Source organism: Rhinoderma darwinii, chromosome 6, assembly GCF_050947455.1.
Source record: "Rhinoderma darwinii isolate aRhiDar2 chromosome 6, aRhiDar2.hap1, whole genome shotgun sequence".
NCBI classification, from domain to species: domain Eukaryota; kingdom Metazoa; phylum Chordata; class Amphibia; order Anura; family Rhinodermatidae; genus Rhinoderma; species Rhinoderma darwinii.
The window spans coordinates 147,143,822-147,160,074 of NC_134692.1; the positions used below are offsets into that span (position 1 = coordinate 147,143,822).

A 16,253-nucleotide genomic window follows, 5' to 3' on the forward strand; every position below is an offset into this window, starting at 1 on the left:
TTGGTGACTTTGGTGCTGGTGACTCTGGTGTTGGTGACTCTGGTGCTGGTGACTCTGGTGCTGGTGACTCTGATGCTGGTGACTCTGGTGCTGATGACTCTGGTGCTCGTGACTCTGGTGCTTGTGATTCTGGTGCTGGTGACTCTGGTGCTGGTGACTATGGTGTTGGTGACTCTGGTGTTGGTGACTCTGGTGTTGGTGACTCTGGTGCTGGTGACTCTGGTGCTGGTGACTCTGGTGTTGGTGACTCTGGTGCTGGTGACTGGTGCTCGTGACTCTGGTGCTGGTGACTCTGGTGCTGGTGACTCTGGTGTTGGTGACTCTGGTGTTGGTGACTCTGGTGCTGATGACTCTGGTGCTGGTGACTCTGGTGCTGGTGACTCTGATGCTGGTGACTCTGGTGCTGATGACTCTGGTGCTTGTGACTGGTGCTCGTGACTCTGGTGCTGGTGACTCTGGTGCTGGTGACTATGGTGTTGGTGACTTTGGTGCTGGTGACTCTGGTGTTGGTGACTCTGGTGCTGGTGACTCTGGTGCTGGTGACTGGTGCTGGTGACTCTGGTGCTCGTGACTCTGGTGCTCGTGATTCTGGTGCTGGTGACTCTGGTGTTGGTGACTCTGGTGCTGGTGACTCTGGTGTTGGTGACTCTGGAGCTGGTGACTCTGGTGCTGGTGACTCTGGTGTTGGTGACTCTGATGCTGGTGACTCTGGTGCTGATGACTCTGGTGCTGGTGACTCTGGTGCTGGTGACTCTGGTGTTGGTGACTCTGGTGCTGATGACTCAGGTGCTGGTGACTCTGGTGATGGTGACTCTGGTGCTAGTGACTCTGATGCTGGTGACTCTGGTGCTGATGACTCTGGTGCTGGTGACTCTGGTGCTGGTGACTCTGGTGTTGGTGACTCTGGTGCTGATGACTCTGGTGCTGGTGACTCTGGTGCTGGTGACTCTGGTGCTGGTGACTCTGGTGTTGGTGACTCTGGTGTTGGTGACTCTGGTGCTGGTGACTCTGGTGCTGGTGACTGGTGCTGGTGACTCTGGTGCTCGTGACTCTGGTGCTCGTGATTCTGGTGCTGGTGACTCTGGTGCTGGTGACTCTGGTGCTGGTGACTCTGGTGTTGGTGACTTTGGTGCTGGTGACTCTGGTGCTGGTGACTCTGATGCTGATGACTCTGGTGCTGGTGACTCTGGTGCTGGTGACTCAGGTGCTGGTGACTCTGGTGATGGTGACTGGTGCTCGTGACTCTGGTGCTGGTGACTCTGGTGCTGGTGACTCTGGTGTTGGTGACTCTGGTGTTGGTGACTCTGGTGCTGATGACTCTGGTGCTGGTGACTCTGGTGCTGGTGACTCTGGTGTTGGTGACTCTGGTGCTGATGACTCAGGTGCTGGTGACTCTGGTGCTCGTGACTCTGGTGCTCGTGATTCTGGTGCTGGTGACTCTGGTGTTGGTGACTCTGGTGCTGGTGACTCTGGTGTTGGTGACTCTGGTGTTGGTGACTCTGGTGCTGGTGACTCTGGTGCTCGTGACTCTGGTGCTGGTGACTCTGGTGTTGGTGACTCTGGTGCTGGTGACTGGTGCTCGTGACTCTGGTGCTGGTGACTCTGGTGCTGGTGACTCTGGTGTTGGTGACTCTGATGCTGGTGACTCTGGTGCTGATGACTCTGGTGCTGGTGACTCTGATGCTGGTGACTCTGGTGCTGATGACTCTGGTGCTGGTGACTGGTGCTCGTGACTCTGGTGCTGGTGACTCTGGTGCTGGTGACTATGGTGTTGGTGACTCTGGTGTTGGTGACTCTGGTGTTGGTGACTCTGGTGCTGGTGACTGGTGCTCGTGACTCTGGTGCTGGTGACTCTGGTGTTGGTGACTCTGGTGCTGGTGACTGGTGCTCGTGACTCTGGTGCTGGTGACTCTGGTGCTGGTGACTCTGGTGCTGGTGACTCTGGTGTTGGTGACTCTGGTGTTGGTGACTCTGGTGCTGATGACTCTGGTGCTGGTGACTCTGGTGCTGGTGACTCTGATGCTGGTGACTCTGGTGCTGGTGACTCTGGTGCTGGTGACTCTGGTGTTGGTGACTCTGGTGCTGATGACTCTGGTGCTGGTGACTCTGGTGCTGGTGACTCTGATGCTGGTGACTCTGGTGCTGATGACTCTGGTGCTGGTGACTGGTGCTCGTGACTCTGGTGCTGGTGACTCTGGTGCTGGTGACTATGGTGTTGGTGACTCTGGTGCTGGTGACTCTGGTGTTGGTGACTCTGGTGCTGGTGACTGGTGCTCGTGACTCTGGTGCTGGTGACTCTGGTGCTGGTGACTCTGGTGTTGGTGACTCTGGTGTTGGTGACTCTGGTGCTGATGACTCTGGTGCTGGTGACTCTGGTGCTGGTGACTCTGATGCTGGTGACTCTGGTGCTGATGACTCTGGTGCTGGTGACTGGTGCTCGTGACTCTGGTGCTGGTGACTCTGGTGCTGGTGACTATGGTGTTGGTGACTTTGGTGCTGGTGACTCTGGTGTTGGTGACTCTGGTGCTGGTGACTCTGGTGCTGGTGACTCTGATGCTGGTGACTCTGGTGCTGATGACTCTGGTGCTCGTGACTCTGGTGCTTGTGATTCTGGTGCTGGTGACTCTGGTGCTGGTGACTATGGTGTTGGTGACTCTGGTGTTGGTGACTCTGGTGTTGGTGACTCTGGTGCTGGTGACTCTGGTGCTGGTGACTCTGGTGTTGGTGACTCTGGTGCTGGTGACTGGTGCTCGTGACTCTGGTGCTGGTGACTCTGGTGCTGGTGACTCTGGTGTTGGTGACTCTGGTGTTGGTGACTCTGGTGCTGATGACTCTGGTGCTGGTGACTCTGGTGCTGGTGACTCTGATGCTGGTGACTCTGGTGCTGATGACTCTGGTGCTTGTGACTGGTGCTCGTGACTCTGGTGCTGGTGACTCTGGTGCTGGTGACTATGGTGTTGGTGACTTTGGTGCTGGTGACTCTGGTGTTGGTGACTCTGGTGCTGGTGACTCTGGTGCTGGTGACTGGTGCTGGTGACTCTGGTGCTCGTGACTCTGGTGCTCGTGATTCTGGTGCTGGTGACTCTGGTGTTGGTGACTCTGGTGCTGGTGACTCTGGTGTTGGTGACTCTGGAGCTGGTGACTCTGGTGCTGGTGACTCTGGTGTTGGTGACTCTGATGCTGGTGACTCTGGTGCTGATGACTCTGGTGCTGGTGACTCTGGTGCTGGTGACTCTGGTGTTGGTGACTCTGGTGCTGATGACTCAGGTGCTGGTGACTCTGGTGATGGTGACTCTGGTGCTAGTGACTCTGATGCTGGTGACTCTGGTGCTGATGACTCTGGTGCTGGTGACTCTGGTGCTGGTGACTCTGGTGTTGGTGACTCTGGTGCTGATGACTCTGGTGCTGGTGACTCTGGTGCTGGTGACTCTGGTGCTGGTGACTCTGGTGTTGGTGACTCTGGTGTTGGTGACTCTGGTGCTGGTGACTCTGGTGCTGGTGACTGGTGCTGGTGACTCTGGTGCTCGTGACTCTGGTGCTCGTGATTCTGGTGCTGGTGACTCTGGTGCTGGTGACTCTGGTGCTGGTGACTCTGGTGTTGGTGACTTTGGTGCTGGTGACTCTGGTGCTGGTGACTCTGATGCTGATGACTCTGGTGCTGGTGACTCTGGTGCTGGTGACTCAGGTGCTGGTGACTCTGGTGATGGTGACTGGTGCTCGTGACTCTGGTGCTGGTGACTCTGGTGCTGGTGACTCTGGTGTTGGTGACTCTGGTGTTGGTGACTCTGGTGCTGATGACTCTGGTGCTGGTGACTCTGGTGCTGGTGACTCTGGTGTTGGTGACTCTGGTGCTGATGACTCAGGTGCTGGTGACTCTGGTGATGGTGACTCTGTTGCTGGTGACTCTGATGCTGGTGACTCTGGTGCTGATGACTCTGGTGCTGGTGACTCTGGTGCTGGTGACTCTGGTGTTGGTGACTCTGGTGCTGATGACTCTGGTGCTGGTGACTCTGGTGCTGGTGACTCTGGTGCTGGTGACTCTGGTGTTGGTGACTCTGGTGTTGGTGACTCTGGTGCTGGTGACTCTGGTGCTGGTGACTGGTGCTGGTGACTCTGGTGCTCGTGACTCTGGTGCTCGTGATTCTGGTGCTGGTGACTCTGGTGCTGGTGACTCTGGTGCTGGTGACTCTGGTGTTGGTGATTTTGGTGCTGGTGACTCTGGTGCTGGTGACTCTGATGCTGATGACTCTGGTGCTGGTGACTCTGGTGCTGGTGACTCTGGTGCTGGTGACTCTGATGCTGGTGACTCTGGTGCTGATGACTCTGGTGCTGGTGACTCTGGTGCTGGTGACTCTGGTGTTGGTGACTCTGGTGCTGATGACTCTGGTTCTGGTGACTCTGGTGCTGGTGACTCTGGTGCTGGTGACTCTGGTGCTGGTGACTCTGGTGTTGGTGACTCTGGTGTTGGTGACTCTGGTGCTGATGACTCTGGTGCTGGTGACTCTGGTGCTGGTGACTCTGGTGTTGGTGACTCTGGTGCTGGTGACTCTGTTGTTGGTGACTCTGGTGTTGGTGACTCTGGTGCTGGTGACTCTGGTTCTGCTGATTGGTTCCAGGATTTCTTCTCAGTTTTATTTTCAAGGTCAGGAATAATTTACTTCCCCTTCTTGGTTTCTTCTGCGGGGAGGTTTTCTTTCCACTTCTTCTGGATCCACATCATGGCCTCTCTGTAATGTCTGTCATTTCTCTGTTTCCCAGAATGCAATGTACCAGCTTCCTGCGTGATTTGCCCTCAGATGGACAATGGGTTCGAGCAACTGCAGAGTTTTCTGGAGCCGTTAGTGGGAGAATCTCCCTGGTAAGAGGATTGAGGTTCATGGACTTTGTGGTACCGGGGTTTGGTTCTCCACTAAGTCTGGGGTGCAGGTCATCAGCGCTGTAGTGTCTAGGATGTAGACCTTGCCACCACCCTCTACGCCAACCGTCCGTGAATTCCTGAACAGTCTGGAAGTATGAGGGTCTTTTTCCAGTGTCCGTAAAATAAATGGATGCGTCCGTGATTTTTTTTTTAAGTTGAATGAGTTTGTGGCAATTATTGGGATTGTAATTCTCATTGGTTTAGAGGTCGCAGTAAACGCTGCCAATGTCTTCATATTATTACTCTCAGCTACAGACATTTATTACTTACACTCTTCATGATTCTAGGTGGTTTTCCAAATTGTCCCTAAAAAATGTTTGCTGTCTGTGATTTTTGGATTAGTTGTCTTACAAAAAAAATCAGGTTGTCAAACTTGATGCCCCCTCATCTCAGAATGATGACGCTAGATGGCGGAATTACACATCTATCAATAGTCTAGAGTATATATATATATATATATCCTTGATAGGCGGGTGTTGTTCTCAGGTGAACTAATCATCAAGCTCAACTTACAGCCAACGTGAGAACAATGAGGCAAAGTCTTATCTGTTATATACAAAAATTGCCAGAGGCAAAAAACCCTTCTTTCCCAACTGTAAGATGTGGTGAAAATAAATAACTGGATTGTGCTTTCTGAAGCAAAGGACTAACCACAAAAATGTTTGTTTAAAAGTTAATATATATCTCCTGCGTTGGAAATGGTAACAGACAGAGCTACTTTGTAGATCAGTGTAAAGTGTCAATGTGCCGGCGGCTGCAGAACGCCAAGGCCAACTAACAATGCACCAGAAGCTATCAACGGAGGTCTACATTTATTAAAATAAGAGTATATAATATGTTTCAATTCCCGCCAACTGTTGGGGTCTTTCTTCTAGTTATATGAAACCCTACAATGACAGAAATCCTCCCGGTATGGGGTGTCATTCAGAGTGTCCAGGAAATCTGCGCCGCCCGCTGTAATCCAGGAGGGGGGAACATGTATAAGTATCAGATATCGGCAGAAGACATTGTGAGGACGAGTCTAACCCTAGAGACAGGACAGTTTATTGGTCACCTCATGGTCTCTCGTAGCTGACACCTCTGCCGGCATCTAAAACTGTGGTACTTGGGCCATGGCCGTAGGTCAATAAGGAGTCCAAACAATCCCACCCCACCGGCCCCATCATAAATGCAGCCTGCTCTGTCCATTCTTGGCAGATCTCTGGTTGGTGTCGGATTCAGGGGAAGGGGGGGGTCTCGAATATTTCACCCAATAGTCATCTAAGTCTGCAGAGATCCTTTACACCTTTGACTAATGTCTTCTGTTTTCCTATAAAAGAGTCAGATTGTCTTCCCGGATGGGGGTCTTGCTGATACAACCATCTTGGTGGATCTACAATCGTCCTCCTCAACCTCAGGGAAGGTAACGTAGCCTCACAGTCAAGTGTATGATCGGGGACCGGGCATCATATAAACTGTCCATATTGTTTGTAGACCAGCAGCCTCGAGTGGCTCATCCAGACAGTGGAGCACGGAGGAGAACCTTACAATCCATATGAAGTTCCCAGTCAGGTGAGACCCTCTGCAGAGGTGACCTCCACTCCAGCCTCAGAGAGTAGTACAATGATGAACAAAATTGCCTCCACTCCTACAAGAGTCGTCTTCCTGCTTTCCTAGAGTTCTGAGCGGTTCATTGAAGTGGAGGTGGTCGTTACACTTGCTGGGAAAGCTGTGTAATGGAGGCCATACTGGTCGTCACCCAGCTTTCCCTATGTAATTAGCATGGATCAGTGGTCGGTGAGAGGAATGATGAGGATTCTCTGATGTAGGGTGTGATCTTGTTGAGGTCCATATCTAGGCCCCCGGTGACCACCATTACCCGCATACTATTTTCTGTTCTGCTTCATATCTCTAGACTATAAACTGGTGCACATCACTGAGTCCACAGCTCTGTCGAGTCGGGGACCTGATGGGGAAGCACGGACCTGTGACTCCAGGAGACAAGGTGCTGGTGACGGACCCCAACCTGCCCCTGGCCGGAGACTTCACAGGTATCTATATAGAGTAGGGACCCTCACAAGTCACACATAGGTCTGACCATTCAACTGGACCCTATGTGAGAACCTCAGAAGATCTACAGAATTACACAGGAAGGACCTCAGGCATGAAGGAGAAGTGTCACCGGGGCCCAAAGCAACCAATCAGATCATCTTTTCTATTTTATGTGTTCCGGGAAGATGGATGCTGGAATCTGATTGGGCAACACCGAGAACAGGAGGTCCGTTACGTCATCTCAGCGATCCACAGCAGAGGAAGAATTCTGGGTTCATTGGGATTTACAAAGCAAAATGCGGCAGATTTATTATGTTGGACACTTTTCTGGCCTCACTAGACCGGTTGTGTAGTGTCCAGAAAAGGGGGCATGACTGGGAGGGGTCGTAAGATGCAGCAGATTTATTAATGACGTGCGCCAATTTTGGGGCAGAAAATATAGGTGTAATGTGTCTAACATGTCTAGCACGGGGCTCCAGATTGATCATACAGCGTGCGTCACTGTGATTATTTTGGCGCAGTTTCTCCCAGACTCGTCTCGTTTTCTGCTGTCTGGATTTAGGACGGTATTAATAAATCTGCCTCGTAGTTATTTTTATATTTTAACCATTTCTTAAAGGGCTTGTCCAGATTTGTATAAACAAAGCATAAATCACCTCTGGGCATCATGTCTCATGTAACGCTGAGTGACCACGTGAATTACATCATGTCTTATACTCCAGTCACATCCAGAGCTGCAGTCACCACTCATGTCTTATACTCCAATCACATCCAGAGCTGCAGTCACCACTCGTCTCATACTCCAGTCACAGCTCATCTGTGCTTAGCTGATCAGATCAGATTTTGTGCAAATGTTAAACTTGCCACATATTTCTTTTCTGCCACCAGTCATAGGGAGGAGCGTGACTCTCACATCGGACACCCTGAAGCTGTCGTCCCTCATCCTCCCTGATGTCCCCATCACATCGCTGTATTTCCAGAGGATGACATCATTTAACAGGTGTGCCGATGCCGTGATGTCACCCGTGGGTGGGGGGTTCACCTGATGTTTGTGTGTCTAAGATATAAACCTTCCCCGTGATTGTGGCCCCATCCATGACCTCTGCGCCTTCACCTGCACGACTCTGATATAACGCGTCTCCTTTCAGATCTGCCTTCCGGGAAGCGCTGTCGCTCATCCTGAACATCGACCCCTGGAGAGTTACATTGTTACCTGACAGTCCGGACAACGTCACAATGTGTCAGCGCGTGGCCTTCTTCATCATCGGTAATGGGATTGTATGACAACCTACATTGTGTTATCCTGAGATACTCTGTGCTGCTGGGGGCCCTGCTCTTTTCACTATATAAGAGTTAGATTGTGACCTTCCACCAGATCAGCGCACTTCTCTACTGAAATACTCTGTGTACGTCCTCGCTGTGCTGCTGCGTGTCCCACCAGCTGATTGTCACATCAGTCACAGTTTTACAATTATCTCCTCACGATGGTGATTAATTGTCTTGTAGTAAACATAGGGCGGCGGCGGCGGCGGCGCCTGTTACCGTCTTTATATTCCAGTGATCTACACATAAAGATAATCCTGCGCTCGTCACCGCAGCCATGACTCGTAGACACGGGGAGGGAGAAATATTCCCGGGATCTGCTTACTGCAATGTGACCGCCACCTCATAGATTCCGATATATAATGGCGGCAGCGTGGACTCGACCCTACGATCTCCATTTATATCACGCCGTTTATTTGTGTTCGCTGATTTGATCACATGTTCACTGAGAAGTGGCGACTGCTGAATGACGACTTAGTGATCCTGATATCAAATAGAACGTCCTCATCCAGGCGTCATCTACGGCCAGCGAATTATCTGGATCAGCCTCCATGTGTCCCGGAGAAATATCACTGACCATAATGTCACCCGGGTGATGCAAATTTCAGCAGTTTTCCTCTCTGCAGGCTCCATCTTTAATAGTCAAATTTTCCTATGTTCAGCTCCAGAAAGGGACGAACACTATCTAAACTTAGCGCCAGAAGGGCGGGTACTGCCGGAGCTCAGCTAAAGAAAGGGGCGGGTACTACCTGAACTCAGGGTCAGAAGGGGCAGGCACTACCAGAGCTCAGCTAAAGAAAGGGGCGGGTACTGCCGGAGCTCAGCTAAAGAAAGGGGCGGGTACTGCTGGAGCTCAGCTAAAGAAAGGGGCGGGTACTGCTGGAGCTCAGCTAAAGAAAGGGGCGGGTACTGCCGGAGCTCAGCTAAAGAAAGGGGCGGGTACTGCCTGAGCTCAGCTAAAGAAAGGGGCGAGTACTGCCGGAGCTCAGCTAAAGAAAGGGGCGGGTACTGCCGGAGCTCAGCTAAAGAAAGGGGCGGGTACTGCCGGAGCTCAGCTAAAGAAAGGGGCGGGTACTGCCTGAACTCAGGGTCTGAAGGGGCAGGCACTACCAGAGCTCAGCTAAAGAAAGGGGCGGGTACTGCTGGAGCTCAGCTAAAGAAAGGGGCGGGTACTGCTGGAGCTCAGCTAAAGAAAGGGGCGGGTACTGCCGGAGCTCAGCTAAAGAAAGGGGCGGGTACTGCCTGAACTCAGGGTCTGAAGGGGCAGGCACTACCTGAGCTCAGCTAAAGAAAGGGGCGGGTACTGCTGGAGCTCAGCTAAAGAAAGGGGCGGGTACTGCTGGAGCTCAGCTAAAGAAAGGGGCGGGTACTGCCGGAGCTCAGCTAAAGAAAGGGGCGGGTACTACCTGAACTCAGGGTCAGAAGGGGCAGGCACTACCAGAGCTCAGCTAAAGAAAGGGGCGGGTACTGCCGGAGCTCAGCTAAAGAAAGGGGCGGGTACTGCTGGAGCTCAGCTAAAGAAAGGGGCGGGTACTGCTGGAGCTCAGCTAAAGAAAGGGGCGGGTACTGCCGGAGCTCAGCTAAAGAAAGGGGCGGGTACTGCCTGAGCTCAGCTAAAGAAAGGGGCGAGTACTGCCGGAGCTCAGCTAAAGAAAGGGGCGGGTACTGCCGGAGCTCAGCTAAAGAAAGGGGCGGGTACTGCCGGAGCTCAGCTAAAGAAAGGGGCGGGTACTGCCTGAACTCAGGGTCTGAAGGGGCAGGCACTACCAGAGCTCAGCTAAAGAAAGGGGCGGGTACTGCTGGAGCTCAGCTAAAGAAAGGGGCGGGTACTGCTGGAGCTCAGCTAAAGAAAGGGGCGGGTACTGCCGGAGCTCAGCTAAAGAAAGGGGCGGGTACTGCCTGAACTCAGGGTCTGAAGGGGCAGGCACTACCTGAGCTCAGCTAAAGAAAGGGGCGGGTACTGCTGGAGCTCAGCTAAAGAAAGGGGCGGGTACTGCTGGAGCTCAGCTAAAGAAAGGGGCGGGTACTGCCGGAGCTCAGCTAAAGAAAGGGGCGGGTACTACCTGAACTCAGGGTCAGAAGGGGCAGGCACTACCAGAGCTCAGCTAAAGAAAGGGGCGGGTACTGCTGGAGCTCAGCTAAAGAAAGGGGCGGGTACTGCTGGAGCTCAGCTAAAGAAAGGGGCGGGTACTGCCGGAGCTCAGCTAAAGAAAGGGGCGGGTACTGCCTGAACTCAGGGTCAGAAGGGGCAGGCACTACCAGAGCTCAGCTAAAGAAAGGGGCGGGTACTGCTGGAGCTCAGCTAAAGAAAGGGGCGGGTACTGCCGGAGCTCAGCTAAAGAAAGGGGCGGGTACTGCTGGAGCTCAGCTAAAGAAAGGGGCGGGTACTGTTGGAGCTCAGCTAAAGAAAGGGGCGGCTACTGCCGGAGCTCAGCTAAAGAAAGGGGCGGGTACTGCTGGAGCTCAGCTAAAGAAAGGGGCGGGTACTGCCGGAGCTCAGCTAAAGAAAGGGGCGGGTACTGCCGGAGCTCAGCTAAAGAAAGGGGCGGGTACTGCCTGAACTCAGGGTCAGAAGGGGCAGGCACTACCAGAGCTCAGCTAAAGAAAGGGGCGGGTACTGCTGGAGCTCAGCTAAAGAAAGGGGCGGGTACTGCCGGAGCTCAGCTAAAGAAAGGGGCGGGTACTGCTGGAGCTCAGCTAAAGAAAGGGGCGGGTACTGCTGGAGCTCAGCTAAAGAAAGGGGCGGCTACTGCCAGAGCTCAGCTACAGAAAGGGGCGGGTACTGCTGGAGCTCAGCTAAAGAAAGGGGCGGGTACTGCCGGAGCTCAGCTAAAGAAAGTGGCGGGTACTACCTGAACTCAGGGTCAGAAGGGGCAGGCGCTACCAGAGCTCAGCTAAAGAAAGGGGCGGGTACTGCCGGAGCTCAGCTAAAGAAAGTGGCGGGTACTACCTGAACTCAGGGTCAGAAGGGGCAGGCGCTACCAGAGCTCAGCTAAAGAAAGGGGCGGGTACTACCTGAGCTCGGCTAAAGAAAGGGGTGGGTACTACCTGAACTCAGGGTCAGAAGCGGCAGGCGCTACCAGAGGTCAGCTAAAGAAAGGGGCGGGTACTACCAGAGCTCAGCTAAAGAAAGGGGCGGGTACTACCTGAACTCAGGGTCAGAAGTGGCAGGCGCTACCAGAGGTCAGCTAAAGAAAGGGGCGGGTACTACCTGAGCTCAGCTACAGAAAGGGGCGGGTACTACCTGAACTCAGGCACAGAAGTGGCAGGCGCTACCAGAGGTCAGCAAAAGAAATGGCCGGGCTCTACCTGAGCTCTGCTGTAGAAGGGGCGGCACTATATGCTATACTGTTCTCAAACACTCAGGAGCACTGCACCCCCAGCACACAAGATTTATATAGCAAAGGGTTTAGGACATTATACATAACTAAACTGAGCAATGGCGCTCTCTGGATATTGTGTGAGATATTTACTAGACTTGGCAGTCTCTATGTATTCATGTGTGTGCAGGCAACTCACCTCTCCGTCTTCTCCCTCCTCCTCCCTGACACAGTCTCTCTCCTCCTTCTCTCCCTCACACAGTTTTTCCTCCTTCTCTCCCTCACACAGTCTCTCCTCCTTCTCTCCCTCACACAGTCTCTCCTCTTTCTCTCCTTTCACACAGTTTTTCCTCCTTTTCTCCCTCACACAGTCTCTCCTCCTTCTCTCCCTCACACAGTCTCTCCTATTTCTCTCTCTCACACAGTCTCTCCTTTTTCTCTCCCTCACACAGTCTCTCCTCCTTCTTTCCCTCACACATTCTCTCCTATTTCTCTCCCTCACACGGTCTCTCGCCTCCTTCTCTCCCTCACACAGTCTCTCCTCCTTCTTTCCCTCACACAGTCTCTCCTATTCCTCTCCCTCACACAGTGTTTTCTCCTCCTTCTCCCCCTCACACAGTCTCTCATCCCTCCTCCCTCACAGTCTCTCCTCTTTCTATCCCTCACACAGTTTCAACTCCTTCTCCCCCTAACACAGTCTCTCTCATCCTCCTCTCCCTCACACAGTCTCTCTCAACCTTCTCTCCCTCACATAGTTTTTCCTCCTTCTCTCCCTCACACAGTCTCTCTTCTCCTTCTCTCTCTCACAGTCTCTCCTCCTTCTCTCCCTCACACAGTCTCTCCTATTTCTCTCCCTCACACAGTCTCTCCTATTTCTCTCCCTCACACAGTCTCTCCTATTTCTCCCCCTCACACAGTCTCTCCTCATTTTTTCCCTCACACATTCTCTCCTATTTCTCTCCCTCAGTCTCTCTTCTCCTTCTCTCCCTCACACAGTCTCTGCTATTTCTCTCCCTCACACAGTATCTCCTCCTTCTTTCCCTCACACATTCACTCCTATTTCTCTCCCTCACACAGTCTCTCCTATTTCTCTCCCTCACACAGTGTTTCTCCTCCTTCTCTCCCTCACACAGTCTCTCATCCCTCCTCCCTCACAGTCTCTCTTCCTTTTCTCCCTCACACAGTCTCTCTTCTCCTTCTCTCCCTCACACAGTCTCTCCTCCTTCTCTCCCTCACACAGTCTCTCCTATTTCTCTCCCTTACACAGTCTCTCCTCCTTCTTTCCCTCACACATTCTCTCCTATTTCTCTCCCTCACACAATCTCTCCTATTTCTCTCCCTCACACAGTGTCTCCTCCTTCTCTTCCTCACATAGTTTTTCCTCCTTCTCTCCCTCACATAGTTTTTCCTCCTTCTCGCCCTCACACAGTCTCTCTTCTCCTTCTCTCCCTTACACAGTCTCTCCTCCTTCTCTCCCTCACACAGTCTCTCTCCTCCTTCTCTCCCTCACAGTCTCTCTTCTCCTTCTCTACCTCACACAGTCTCTCCTCCTTCTCTCCCTCACACAGTCTCCCTATTTCTCTCCCTCACACAGTCTCTCCTCCTTCTTTCCCTCACACATTCTCTCCTATTTCTCTCCCTCACACAGTCTCTCCTATTTCTCTCCCTCACACAGTGTCTCCTCCTTCTCTTCCTCACATAGTTTTTCCTCCTTCTCTCCCTCACATAGTTTTTCCTCCTTCTCGCCCTCACACAGTCTCTCTTCTCCTTCTCTCCCTTACACAGTCTCTCCTCCTTCTCTCCCTCACACAGTCTCTCTCCTCCTTCTCTCCCTCACAGTCTCTCTTCTCCTTCTCTACCTCACACAGTCTCTCCTCCTTCTCTCCCTCACACAGTCTCCCTATTTCTCTCCCTCACACAGTCTCTCCTATTTCTCTCCCTCACACAGTCTCTCCTCCTTCTTTCCCTCACACATTCTCTCCTATTTCTCTCCCTCCCACAGTCTCTCGCCTCCTTCTCTCCCTCACAGTTTTCCCTCCTTCTCTCCCTCACACAGTCTCTCCTATTTCTCTCCCTCACACAGTCTCTCCTCCTTCTTTCCCTCACACATTCTCTCCTATTTCTCTCCATCACACAGTCTCTCCTATTTCTCTCCATCACACAGTGTTTCTCCTCCTTCTCTCCCTCACACATTCTCTCATCCCTCCTCCCTCACAGTCTCTCTTCCTTTTCTCCCTCACAGTCTCTGTCTTCCTTGTCTCTCTCCTCCTTCTCTCCCTCACATAGTTTTCCTCCTCTCCCTTACACAGTCTCTCCTCCTTCTTTCCCTCACACATTCTCTCCTATTTCGCTCCCTCACACAGTCTCTCCTATTTCTCCCCCTCACACAGCCTCTCCTATTTCTCTCCCTCACACAGTCTCTCCTCCTTTTTTCCCTCACACATTCTCTCCTATTTCTCTCCCTCACACAGTCTCTCCTCCTTTTTTCCCTCACACATTCTCTCCTATTTCTCTCCCTCCCACAGTCTCTCGCCTCCTTCTCTCTCTCACACAGTTTTTCCTCCTTCTCTCCCTCACACAGTCTCTCCTATTTCTCTCCCTCACAGTCTCTCCTCCTTCTTTCCCTCACATATTCTCTCCTATTTCTCTCCCTCACACAGTCTCTCGCCTCCTTCTCTCCCTCACACAGTCTCTCCTCCTTCTCTCCCTCACACAGTCTCTCCTATTTCTTTCCCTCACACAGTGTCTCTCCTCCTTCTCTTCCTCACATAGTTTTTCCTCCTTCTCGCCCTCACATAGTTTTTCCTCCTTCTCGCCCTCACACAGTCTCTCTTCTCCTTCTCTCCCTTACACAGTCTCTCCTCCTTCTCTCCCTCACACAGTCTCTCTCCTCCTTCTCTCCCTCAGTCTCTCTTCTCCTTCTCTACCTCACACAGTCTCTCCTCCTTCTCTCCCTCACACAGTCTCTCCTATTTCTCTCCCTCACACAGTCTCTCCTATTTCTCTCCCTCACACAGTCTCTCCTCCTTCTTTCCCTCACACATTCTCTCCTATTTCACTCCCTCCCACAGTCTCTCGCCTTCTTCTCTCCCTCACAGTTTTCCCTCCTTCTCTCCCTCACACAGTCTCTCTCCTCCTTCTCGCCCTCACACAGTCTCTCTCCTCCTTCTCTCCCTCAAATAGTTTTTCCTCCTTCTCTCCCTCACACAGTCTCTCTTCTCCTTCTCTCCCTCACACAGTCTCTGCTATATCTCTCCCTCACACAGTATCTCCTCCTTCTTTCCCTCACACATTCACTCCTATTTCTCTCCCTCACACAGTCTCTCCTATTTCTCTCCCTCACACAGTGTTTCTCCTCCTTCTCTCCCTCACACAGTCTCTCATCCCTCCTCCCTCACAGTCTCTCTTCCTTTTCTCCCTCACACAGTCTCTCTTCTCCTTCTCTCCCTCACACAGTCTCTCCTCCTTCTCTCCCTCACACAGTCTCTCCTATTTCTCTCCCTTACACAGTCTCTCCTCCTTCTTTCCCTCACACATTCTCTCCTATTTCTCTCCTTCACACAGTCTCTCCTATTTCTCTCCCTCACACAGTGTCTCCTCCTCTCCCTCACATAGTTTTTCCTCCTTCTCACCCTCACACAGTCTCTCTTCTCCTTCTCTCCCTTACACAGTCTCTCCTCCTTCTCTCCCTCACACAGCCTCTCCTCCTTCTCTCCCTCACAGTCTCTCTTCTCCTTCTCTACCTCACACAGTCTCTCCTCCTTCTCTCCCTCACTCAGTCTCTCCTATTTCTCTCCCTCACACAGTCTCTCCTATTTCTCTCCCTCACACAGTCTCTCCTCCTTCTTTCCCTCACACATTCTCTCCTATTTCTCTCCCTCCCACAGTCTCTCGCCTCCTTCTCTCCCTCACAGTTTTCCCTCCTTCTCTCCCTCACACAGTCTCACCTATTTCTCTCCCTCACACAGTCTCTCCTCCTTCTTTCCCTCACACATTCTCTCCTATTTTTCTCCCTCACACAGTCTCTGTCTTCCTTGTCTCTCTCCTCCTTCTCTCCCTCACATAGTTTTTCCTCCTCTCCCTCACACAGTCTCTCCTCCTTCTTTCCCTCACACATTCTCTCCTATTTCGCCCCCTCACACAGTCTCTCCTATTTCTCTCCCTCACACAGTGTTTTCTCCTCCTTCTCCCCCTCACACAGTCTCTCATCCCTCCTCCCTCACAGTCTCTCCTCTTTCTATCCCTCAAACAGTTTCACCTCCTTCTCCCCCTCACACAGTCTCTCTCATCCTTCTCTCCCTCACACAGTCTCTCTTCTCCTTCTCTCCCTCACAGTCTCTCCTCCTTCTCTCCCTCACACAGTCTCTCCTATTTCTCTCCCTCACACAGTCTCTCCTATTTCTCTCGCTCACACAGTCTCTCCTATTTCTCCCCCTCACACAGCCTCTCCTATTTCTCTCCCTCACACAGTCTCTCCTCCTTTTTTCCCTCACACATTCTCTCCTAATTCTCCCCCTCCCACAGTCTCTCGCCTCCTTCTCTCTCTCACACAGTTTTTCCTCCTTCTCTCCCTCACACAGTCTCTCTTCTCCTTCTCTACCTCACAGTCTCTCCTCCTTCTCTCCCTCACACAGTTTCTCCTCCTTCTGTCCCTCACACAG

At 52.3% G+C, this 16,253-nt stretch overlaps 1 protein-coding gene across 1 annotated transcript in view; it reads left to right on the plus strand.

The window, feature by feature from the left end:
* LOC142656723 (uncharacterized) overlaps positions 1–16,253 on the plus strand; it is a 63,166-nt gene that overhangs the window by 39,829 nt on the left and 7,084 nt on the right. Inside the window, exons 6-11 of the mRNA XM_075831650.1 lie at positions 4,759–4,858; positions 6,237–6,320; positions 6,392–6,469; positions 6,813–6,948; positions 7,838–7,949; positions 8,098–8,216. Coding sequence (XP_075687765.1) covers positions 4,759–4,858; positions 6,237–6,320; positions 6,392–6,469; positions 6,813–6,948; positions 7,838–7,949; positions 8,098–8,216 — 629 coding nt within the window. The remainder of the gene's footprint in view (positions 1–4,758; positions 4,859–6,236; positions 6,321–6,391; positions 6,470–6,812; positions 6,949–7,837; positions 7,950–8,097; positions 8,217–16,253) is intronic.